Source organism: Humulus lupulus, chromosome 2 (genome assembly GCF_963169125.1).
Source record: "Humulus lupulus chromosome 2, drHumLupu1.1, whole genome shotgun sequence".
In the NCBI taxonomy this organism is placed as follows: domain Eukaryota; kingdom Viridiplantae; phylum Streptophyta; class Magnoliopsida; order Rosales; family Cannabaceae; genus Humulus; species Humulus lupulus.
Genome location: NC_084794.1, coordinates 236,785,010 through 236,796,329, shown reverse-complemented (window position 1 = coordinate 236,796,329; position 11,320 = coordinate 236,785,010). Strand labels below are relative to the sequence as shown.

The following is an 11,320-nucleotide window of genomic DNA, read 5'->3' as shown; positions in this document are numbered from 1 at the left end:
CGAATGCCTTTAACTGTAGTAGGGGCTGGTAGTTTCTCTATAACTTCCAGTTTCGCTCTATCAACTTCAATCCCCTTTTTTGACACTTTATGCCCCAATACAATGCCCTCTTGCACCATAAAATGGCATTTTTCCCAATTCAACACTAAATGGGTTTCCTCACACCTCTTTAAGACTTTTTCTAAATTCTCCAAACAACCTTCAAATGAATCCCCATAGACAGAGAAATCGTCCATGAATATCTCCAAAATACTCTCAGCCATATCTGAAAAAATCGCCATCATGCACCGCTGAAATGTGGCTGGTGCATTACACAACCCAAAGGGCATCCTCCTAAAAGCGAATGTGCCGTATGGGCAGGTGAAAGTAGTCTTCTCTTGGTCTTCAGGCGCGATAGAAATCTGATTATACCCAGAATACCCGTCAAGGAAACAAAAGAACTCCTTACCCGCCAAGCGGTCCAACATTTGGTCGATGAAGGGCAAAGGGAAATGGTCCTTTCTAGTGGCTTTGTTCAGTTTTCTATAATCCATACAAACCCGCCACCCAGTAACTGTGCGAGTAGGAATCAGTTCGTTGCTGTCATTTGTAACTACTGTAACACCCCCCTTCTTCGGAACACATTGGACAGGACTAACCCAAGTGCTATCGGAAATCGGATAGATTATCCCATAATCAAGCCACTTAATGACTTCTTTTCTAACCACATCCTTCATTACTGGATTCAACCTCCTTTGCTGCTCCACAGAGTGCGTACAATCAGATTCCAGCAAGATCTTGTGCATACATAGCGCTGGACTAATCCCTTGAATATCAGCCATTGTCCATCCAATCGCCCTTTTATGCTGCTTCAGCAATTTCAGCAATGACTCCTCAGCAACAGACTCCAGACAGCTTGAAATTATCACAGGCAAAGTGTCATCTTCGCCCAAGTATACATACTTTAAATGGCTTGGCAGCGGCTTTAACTCCAACTAAGGTGGTTCTTCAACAGATGGTTTAGGGGCCTGAAAGTGCTTTTCTGGCAAATTTAGAGCTTCAAACACCTTACTATATTTCTTGGTTGGTTGGCAAGAATCTACCCATGTAATCATCTCCTCATCTTCACTGCTATACTCCTCCTCATCTCCAAAAATCGGGGTTCCCATAGCAGCTTTTTCCACCCTTTTATTGAACTTCTCAGCTACCAAAGTATCAACAACGTCAACTCTAGAGCATTCTTCCACTTCATCCGGGAATTTCATAGCTTTAAACACACTAAAGGTGATTTGTTGGTCATTCACCCTCATGGTAAGTTCACCATTCTGCACGTCAATAAGAGCACGCCCTGTAGCAAGAAAAGGCCTACCCAAGATTATAGGTACCTCTCTATCCGCTTCATAGTCTAAAATGATGAAATCTGCCGGAAATATAAATTTATCCACTTGAACTAGCACATCTTCAATCTTGCCCTCGGGATGAGCCATAGATCTGTCCGCAAGTTATAAAGTAACAGTAGTGGGTCGTGCCTCACCAATACCCAGCTTCTTGAAAATTGACATAGGCATAAGGTTGATACTAGCGCCTAAGTCGCATAATGCTCTTCCCACATCTCTACCCCCAATTGAGCACGGAATTGTAAAACTGCCAGGATCTTTTAATTTAGGGGGTATTTTACTTTTCAACATTGCGCTGCATCCTTCTGTAAGTGCTACAGTTTCAAACTCCCCCAAACTCCTTTTCTTCGTCAAAATATCCTTTAAGAACTTGACATAATTTGGCATTTGCTCCAATGCTTCGACCAAGGGGATATTAATATGCAGCTGTTTCAGTACATCCAAAAACTTTCTGAACTGACCATCCTGTTGTTGTTTGCGAAATCACTGCGGAAATGGAAGGGGCGGTTTAGGACCAGAATTTACTGGAGCAGTTTGCTGACCCTTTGCTGTAGCAACTGGGCTAGTTTCAGCAATTTCCTGGGCAGTTTTGTTACTTGTTTCTCCTTCGCTTTGGATTGAAGTGGGCTCTCCACTACCCTGTATTTCCTCAGAATTTCCCAGATTTTTACCATTCCGCAGCTGAATAGCTTTACAGTGTTCTTTCCCATCTCTCCTTGGGTTTTCTGTATCACTAGGCAAAGATCCTTGTGGCCTAGTTTTCATTTCATTGGCTAGCTGGCCGAGCTGCATCTCAAGATTACGAAGAGAAGCTGCTTGGCTTTGTATTACTGCATCGTTCTTAGCCATATACTCCCTCATTAGATTCTCCAAAGAGTTCGACTGGGAGTTTTGAACATGTTGTGAAGGTCTTGGCTGCTGTGAAAAACCTGGTGGATATGCTTGTCTTCCTTGTGCTGGTGCTATGCTTGAACTTGCTCCTTGACCCCCCATGACAGATTAGGATGATTTTTCCACGCTGGATTGTAAGTGCTAGAATATGGGTTGTTGTTGCGGTTGAAATTCTGATTACCCACATAGCAAACCGAGGCTGGATTTGAAGGGCAATTCTCAAAAGTGTGCCCGTCCCCACAATATACACATGATACTTCTGCACTTTGAATGGCAGCAGCTGGCTGAATACTTCCTCCTAAACTCATATTCTTCAAGATGTTGGTCATTGAGGCCATTTGAGCTGTTAGAGCTGTTAATGCATCTACTTCAAGAACTCCCGCCACCTTTCTACTTGTAGGAGCTCTAGTGTTTGACCATTGATAGTTATTACTTGCAATCCTTTCCAAAATCTCAAATGCTTCGTTGTAAGACTTGGAAAGAATGGCTCCATTGGCTGAAGCGTCCAAAACCATTCGAGAGGCTGCATTGAGACCATTGTAGAATGTCTCCATTTGTATACAATGGGGATACCGTGGTGTGGACATTTTCTTAAAAGCTCTTTGAATCTTTCCCACGCGTCACTAGTGGACTCATCTTCAAGCTGCTGGAATGACATGATTTCACTTCGAAATTTTGCATTTCTGGTGGGAGGGAAGTATTTTCTTAGAAATTTCTCAGCCAAGTCATTCCAATTTGTAACGGAATCGAGAGGAAGGGTGTTGAGCCATGATCTAGCTCGGTCCCTCAAAGAGAACGGAAATAGCTTCAGCCTCAAAGCCTCTTCACTCACTCCTTGTAGCTTGAAAGAATCGCTCACCTCCAAAAATGAGCGAATATGGAGATGAGGATCTTCCGTTGGCAACCCACTAAATTGACCAACTGTTTGGAGCATTTGGAACATGACAGGTTTGAGCTCAAACTGAGGTGCTTGAATTTCGGGCCTCACAATGCCCGGATTGAGCTCGTTGAACATAGGGGCAGCATATTCTCTTATTGCCCTGGCTCTATCATCCGCCAAGACAATAGGATTAGTCATGTTCTGCGCACCCTCTTCTTCTTCTCCAACATTTTCAGCCATGTTGCAGCGGTTGTTAGCCTTTTGTGCCTTTCGATCTCGGGGTCAATAGGAGCAAGTTCACTGTCCTCTTGCCGGTTCATACACTGTAGGTACCTGAGATTGCACAACCCGAACCAACAAGGTTAAAAACAATGAAAATAAATTGTCAAATAGTTGATAAAACAGAATTTAATTTTAAAGTCCCCGGCAACGGCGCCAAAAACTTGTTGTAAATTTTCTAATGATTAAAATATGCGCAAGTATACACAATCGGCAACAAGTAATACAGTGACAAAGCGTCAAAGTTCGTATCCACAGGGACTTTTTAACTAAATTACTGTAAAATCAACCAAAAACAACTTATAAAATAGTAACCAAAACAAAAGAAAGAGTGGGTAATTAACTCTGAAAATACTTGTAGACAAACAAAGGAATTAAACCAAAAATCAGAGATTAAAATGACAAAATACTGGGTGGTTTTCAGATATAAAAAAAAATGGATTCGGGTGATTAATTCCCCTCGGTTCGTTCCAGTTGTTACAGCAATGGCTCAGCAATGGGTTAGCAATTATGACAGTGTTAACAAATTTCGTAAAACCCAGCAAGTTTTTCCCAAAACGTGCAATCTAATGTCTATACTCCCCTTCTATACATTCCTGCATGAAATCAGATTATAAACATTCATTTAAGCATCAATTCTTAAGTTATGCAAGGTAGCAAAACATTCCTATTCTACTACTCAAAATCACCTAAAAATAGATGAATCTCTTGCATCAATTGAATAAAATCAGCTAGACTTCCCTTTTCCAAGTTAGATCTAGCTTAGTAAATGCTAAAAATGGCCAATAATTAACATTCAGTAACAGTAAAACACATTCAATTGAACAAAGACATAATCACTTAGCCATTGCATTTATATGTTGAGTTCATACTTGAGGGTTCATAATCACCCAAATCCTTAGGAAATTAGTTCATAGTTGCAAACTTAAACATGAAAATAATACAGAAGTAATCCATGGAGTTTGCAGAAATTAGATGAAATTAATACAAAGAGAAAGAAATGGTGTAGGAAGAATGAGTTGTGAGCTCAAATCCTCCTTATGGCATCAGCCTTCTTCCTTCTCTGTTGGTCGTACTCTTCTTAAATCTTCTCCCTGAAACCTTCTCTGTACTTAGCCAAAAGTTCTCTCCCTTTCTAAAAATTGGTCCTCCTCCAAAAATACGACTGCCAACTTTAATTCTAGGGTACTTTCCTTTACCCTCATTGGACAATCCAGATCATTTGCCTACATGTACTTTGTCCCACATACTCAGCTGACTCAGTACTCAGTGCACTTGTCACCTGGCCGCCTCTTTTCTCTTCATTTAAGTCCAGCTGGAATTTGTCACGTTTCTTCACTGGTCCCTGCCGATTGCTACGTTGTGGTTGCTACAGCATTGTTAGAACAGCAACATGCTAGTTCCAGATTTGTTCCCCTTTTTAATTCCAAAGTCCCCGATCACTTATTTCAGCTTCCTTTCCTGTTTAACACATACACTAAACTACATAAATCACTCAAAAATATGACAATGCAAACACAAGGTCCCTAGCTACACAGACACTAAATTATACACAATTACACGAAATACAAACACATTACTCTTTTGTTTGGTTCAAAAATTAAGTTTAAAGATGAGAAAATAACTCTAAATCCTAGAGTTATCAAGAAGGTAACCCGAGACCAGATCCTTTCTCATCTCTGGAGTGTGCATGACTTCCTTAAGAATCACAGTCCTTCCAAAGGTAAAATTTAATTCCACATCTCCAATACCAGCAACAATCGTAGTGTGTGAATCTCCCAGCAACACTTTCTTATCCTCAGTAGCAGTATATGTCTTAAACATATTTCGATCATAGCAAACATGGCGAGAAGCGCCGGTGTCTACCCACCACCCTTCTGATCCACCAACAAGGTTGATCTCAGATATCATAGTCGTGAAAGGCTCTTCAGTTGTCAGGTTAGCCTGCAGTGCAGAGCTTGGCCTATTCCTGCACTTGCGTGCCATATGACCTGGTCTGTTGCAAACAAAGCACATAAATGGAGCAGGTTCATTATTATTATTATCATTAGGGGGGTGTTGTTGTTGCCTGTTTTGGTTCCTTTGATGGTTCCAATTCTGATTATTGTTCCGAGATTGATTGTTGCGGTTTGAGTTCTGCTCTTGATTCTGATTCTTGAAGTTTTTCCCATTGGGTGTCAGAACCGCAGTGGACTTTTTGTTAGTGTTGTTGTTGCTGGATACAACAAGCACTTCTTCTTTCTGGTCTTATTTACGAGCTTCCTCCTCAATACGAAGGTGAGTGATCAGACTTTCTAGTGAAAATTCTTTTGTTTTGTGCCTGAGAAATTTTTTAAAATCTTTCCACGCAGGGTGAAGTTTGTCAATAATCACAGCAACTTGAAATTGTTCACCTAAAGACATACCTTCATAAATTATTTCATGAGCGATTTTCTGAAGTTCATGAGATTGGGCTTCCACTGACTTGTCATCGGTCATCTGAAATTTGAGGTAGCGACTGACAGCGTACTTCTTGGTTCCAACCTCCTCAATGTCATACTTCTTTTGCAGTGCGTCCTAGATTTCCTTTGCATTTTTGTCAGAATTATAATAATCATACAAGTCACCAGATAAAGCATTGAGAATGAAATTTTTGCATAAAAAATCATTTTCAATCCAAGCCTCTAATGCCTTAGTTTGTTTGTCCTTTTCATCGTTGTCATCTTTTTCAGAGACAATAGGCTTATCAGTAGTCAGAGCAGTGTTAACCTTTTTTATTGTGAGAAAAAATAACATCTTCTTTTTCCATCTTTTAAAATGGTTACCCTCAAAACGAAATGGTTTATTTATGTCAACAACACCAGAGTTATCATCGGTAGTCATGGCAGAAACTTAAACGTCTTAAATTGTTGATATAGTTGCTGCAGAAATAAAAAGGAACGAAATTACTGAATAATAATCTGGGTTGAGTCACGGACTAGGTCGCTCTCTTTAAGACATTCGCAGCACTGCCCAGAGATGTGCAAGCAGACTATCAGCCCCGTCGTCCCCAGGATAAAACAGCCCAGTCAATACTGTATCGGACCTCCACTGCACCGTAGAGAACCGTCGTTTACTACACCCTTAATAATGCTATTGCTCGGAATAAACTCAGTGCAATTTTTTCAGATCAAAAAATATATTGAGAGTGTTTTTTTTTTCTGAAAAGCAATCGCCCTATTTTTAAAGAAAAGGTGGATCTTTATTAACGGGAAAAAAATGTTTTATTAAAACGTGGGAGAGGAAGTTGGAATCCTAAAAAAGCTGAAGAGAAAAAGTCTTCAGTTTTACCAAATATTAATCACGTTTTTATTAAATAAAATAATACTTAATAAATAAATTTTTCAAAAAAATAATAAGGTGCACACCACACCAACCAACCAGCCAGCTCAGCTCGGTCGGACGGCGGTGTGCACGCGTGTGTGGTGGTCAGGTGAGCCTTTGTGTGACTCTTCCCTCTTCCACAAAAGTGGGTACCCCTTGGGGCACAACCCCAATACTCAAGTCTACTATCTATATACCCTTACAAATGAGTATTCTAAAACAATGTGGGACTCTTCCTCTAGGGAGTCATTAAAGCACCTTTTTTATTTTTTTAACAATTCATACTTATATAGATAAGTTCCAATAGTCTCATTACTTATTTCATCACTTGAGTCCACAACGAACAAGATTTTCTCCTCAAAGAATATTTTCCATATAAAAGAAGAAGTATCTAGGAAAATGTAAAAAAAAAAAATTATTAGCGGCTAAAGTCTCTGTTTTTTTACAAGTGTTGTATTTAAGTTCCTTATTTTTTTTATTGGCAAAAGTCTATAATGTTACATAATTGTTGCACATTTTTCCCAAACCGTTATCCTATCATTAGAATGAGGACTAAACATGAATATTAGAGATTATTGCCGCTAAAAAATAAAAGATCGCGAACTTAAATGCTTCAATTTTGAAAGAACGATGACTTTAGCCGCTAATTTCCATATAATTTTTTTCAAGAAGATCAAATAATCTATAATTAACATATAAAAAAATTATTTCTTAGATATTTTAAGGAGACAAATTGTAGTTCTACCACTGTATAATCTCATATTAATTTTTTTAATTACAAAATTAAGACAAAATAATTTTTTTTTACAATATATCAGTTTCTCTATTTTTTATTTACATCATTTAAATATTATATCTTTAAATATTTTTTATTTAAAATAATAGAAATAAATAAATAAAAACTACTAAATTTGGAGGGAGAAAAAAAATAAAATTGAATAATTTTGAAAAAAAAAATGTTTAAAGGAGCTCTAAAAATTTATAAATGTAGATAAGGAATTATTAGAGCTCATTTTAACATATTTTTTTAAAAATTATTTATTCAATTTTCTTTCTTTCTTTCTCCAAATTTATCATTTATTCTTTTCTATTATTTTAATTAATAAAAATATTTAAATATGTTGACTGTCTTTTTCGCTATCAACCTTATAATAGAACTTAAAAAAAAAAATAAAGACAAACACCAAAGTTTTACGTGGTTTAGGTTATAAAACAACCCTAGTCTACGAGTCTTTAGTATAGGAGTTCTTGAAAGCTTGAGATGACAAGCTTCAATGAGGGTTTTCTCAGGCAGCTTATTTATTGCTCTGGGTACAAAAGTTGTGAACCCTTTTACAATGGTATCCTAGCCCTATTTATAGGGGCTGAAGGTCATTAATATCATTAATTACAAATATTCTCAAATTATTTGGGGAATTAATTATTATTTAGCCCCTCTAAATGTTCTAATAAAGACTGTGGGCGCGTTCATATCGCAAGGGGCCCAATTGTAGGTTGCCGCCCATCAACCTTACAGGAGACATGCTTTTGACACTGTCAGGGTGCAGCTACACGTTTTCCCGTGTCAGGCGGCATTGTGGGAAATACCAATTGTTGAGTGTACAAACCCAACGCCACTACTCGAGGCGCCCAAAAAGCTGTCTGACAAGGCTACAGTGATGGACACCTGATGCTCTCTCCAAGCCTGGGGACAAAGCTCCCAGACCTGGAGGACTATTAGATCAAGAAGACGGGAGGTCCTCTAAGGTGGTCCTCGGAATGTAGTCTCACTTGGAGACATCCACGCCTAAAACATGGAATTTGGCTTGCTGGGAGGATACTATACTTCGAGGAGCTCTGGGCGAGCTTTATAAAACTTCACTATCCTCCCAATGAGCCTAATTACTTCTCTAATGACTGCCACTTGTCCAATAATGAAATCATGGACAACAAAATAATGTAAAGAAAAGAAAACTCATATATTGTAAAAAAATATTATTTTGTCTTATTTTTGTAATTAAAAAAATTAATATGGAAATATAAAGTGGTAGAATCACAACTTGTCTAGGGTAGTCAATAGCCCCTTAAAAAATCTAAGAAATATTTTTTTTAAAATGTTAATTATAAAGTATTTGATCTTCTTGAAAAAAAAAATTATATGGAAATTGGCAGCTAAAGTCCTCATTCTTTCAAAATTGAAGCATTTAAGTCCCTCATATTTTAATTTTTAGCGGCAATACTCCCTAACATTTATGTTTAGTTCCAATTTTAACGGAGGGATAACAGTTTAGGGAAAATGTGCAACAATTATGTAACGCTAGATACTTTTACCATAAAAAAAAAAAAGATAAGGTACTTAAATGCTACACTTATAAAAAACACAAAGACTTTAACCTAAAAAAAATGAAAAAGTAAAAGAGTTCTGGAAATTGTTATTGACATGTACCAATGTGCTCGTAAGATAAGTTACTTTTCTGACGATTTACTGCCATTGTTATGGAGAATTTCTTTTGCTAAAGTTTCTAAAAGTACCACAAACTGTAAAAGTATTTTGAAATATACCGTTTCATTTTTGTCGGGCCTTTACCCCTCCCCCCCCCCCAACCATCAAATGTTTATATTGTATTTTTGTAAAAATTAGTGTATTTAAGCATTTTAGTTTATGCAGCCACAAGACAAAACGGCCTCCACCACAGCTCGTTATAAGTTAAAATTTTCACAAATTCACAATATATTTTGTTACATACACATTCATAAAGGAAAAAATGGTACAAAAATAATCAATGATGAGCGTACCCTTATTCTACTCGTGGAAATGGATTTTACACACATGCAACCGATGAGTAGTACTAACTAATGACTTTCTAGTTTATGTATAAACTCATCAAAACAATCAATAAATAAATATTTTTATATATATATATATACTAGATAGAAATAATGTTTGTTTCATGTTAAAATTGTAAATATTATCTATAATTTTAATAAAAAATGATTCACTGTTTTTTCTTTTATATATATATAATAGAATAAATTATAGTTCTATAGTATATATATATTTATATTAATAATCTCTACATATATGACATATAAGCACAACATTGACATAGATATATATATATATATTCATATGACTACATAACATATATATATATAAAATACAATAATAATTAAAAAAAGAAATTAATAATAAAAATAAAATAATAATAGAAAAAGTCATAATGTAGGCAGTAGTATACATGCATAAACTATTTTTAGTTTCTAATGTATCTCACAATATCTTTTAGTGAATTTGATGAAGAAAAAGAACTATAATCACTTGATAAAAAATAAATTATTACAATTTTATAAGATGAAAAAAATGATATGTATATCTTTATTGTTTTTAAATAAATATGATTTAATTATTTAAATTATTATAAAATATCTTAAAAATATCATATTTTAATTAATTAATTTATTTAATTTGATTAAGTTTATGTTCGGTTTAGTTTTTTAATTTGGAAGTGACAAAAAAATATTAAATATTATATATTATATGTTTAATATAATATTAAGTTTAAATTTAATTAATTTTTATTTAAATTATTAAATATATAGTTTTATTATTTTTAAATAATTATTATTGTTTACGTAATAGTATGCACCTAAATTTTGCCCAATTAACACGCATCCAATATATTTTTTTGAATCAACACCATAAACCAATTGGAGCTAGAGTAGTATATATATATATACATGTATAATATACAAATCCCCTAGCCATATAATGTCTTTGGACCAATTAATCATGATTTAACTTGAATATTTAGTATATTCTATAGATAGATATGAGACACCGCCACTACAAAAAAGACTTTTTAGGACTAGTATTGCGAGTCATCTATTTGAGAGCCTTAAAAACTGAGGTTTTTTATGACTCGTTTCAGGACTCGTATTGAGAGTCCTAAAAACTCTCGTTGAGTGCCTTTAATTAAGTTTTTAGGACTTGCGTTGCGAGTCCTAAAAAATCTGGTTGAGTGCCTTTAAGTAATTTTTTAGGACTCGCAATACGAGTCCTAAAAAATCTCGTTGAGTGTCTTTAAATTAAGATTTTATGACTCTCTTTGCATGCCCTTAAAAATAATTTTTTTTTAAAAAATATATATATATCTCATTGAAAGTCCTAAATGTATTATATATGTTAGATTTCTAAAATTTTCAAAAGAAAATACAACACAATAATTTTTTATTAATTACTCAAAATCATATTACATGATAGTTTATTCTACAGTCAAATTCTATCATCACCAAATATTAACACAAGAAATGTATACAAAGTTAGTGAAATATATTTTTGATTCTAAAAACTTAAACTACCAATGTTGTCTATTATTGCACCAAATAAATGCATCTCAATATAGACCTGCACATTATAAAAAAGTTCTTTAATTATTATGTTTATAAAACTTTTCAAAAGTTTGCTTAAAAACAATCAATCAATTGCAAGCTAATAATTAATATTAGAATATTGTATTTATAAAAAAAAATATACTTTTAGAAAATAAGTACATCCAAAAGATAAATTACACAT

General features: G+C 35.2%; 1 protein-coding gene and 1 non-coding gene across 2 annotated transcripts; one reads left to right on the top strand and one right to left on the bottom strand.

The window, feature by feature from the left end:
- Window positions 1-2,338: 2,338 nt before the first annotated feature.
- Window positions 2,339-3,387, bottom strand: LOC133815274 (uncharacterized). Its single transcript, XM_062248130.1, has 2 exons — window positions 2,841-3,387; window positions 2,339-2,790 (listed from the first exon to the last, which is right to left on the bottom strand). Exons 1-2 carry the CDS (start codon window positions 3,385-3,387, stop codon window positions 2,339-2,341), a joined length of 999 nt encoding a protein of 332 aa, XP_062104114.1.
- Window positions 2,837-2,943, top strand: LOC133820271 (small nucleolar RNA R71). Its single transcript, XR_009886692.1, has one exon. It is a non-coding gene; the product is annotated as a small nucleolar RNA R71 (small nucleolar RNA).
- Window positions 3,388-11,320: the final 7,933 nt, after the last annotated feature.

Coding starts and splice junctions, on each gene's coding strand:
- LOC133815274 (XM_062248130.1), bottom strand. CDS start 3,387: ATGGCTGAAAATGTTGGAGAAGAAGAAGAGGGTGCGCAGAACATGACT. Junction 2,791..2,840: donor AAGAAAATGTCCACACCACG/GTATCCCCATTG, acceptor GTCTCAATGCAG/CCTCTCGAATGGTTTTGGAC.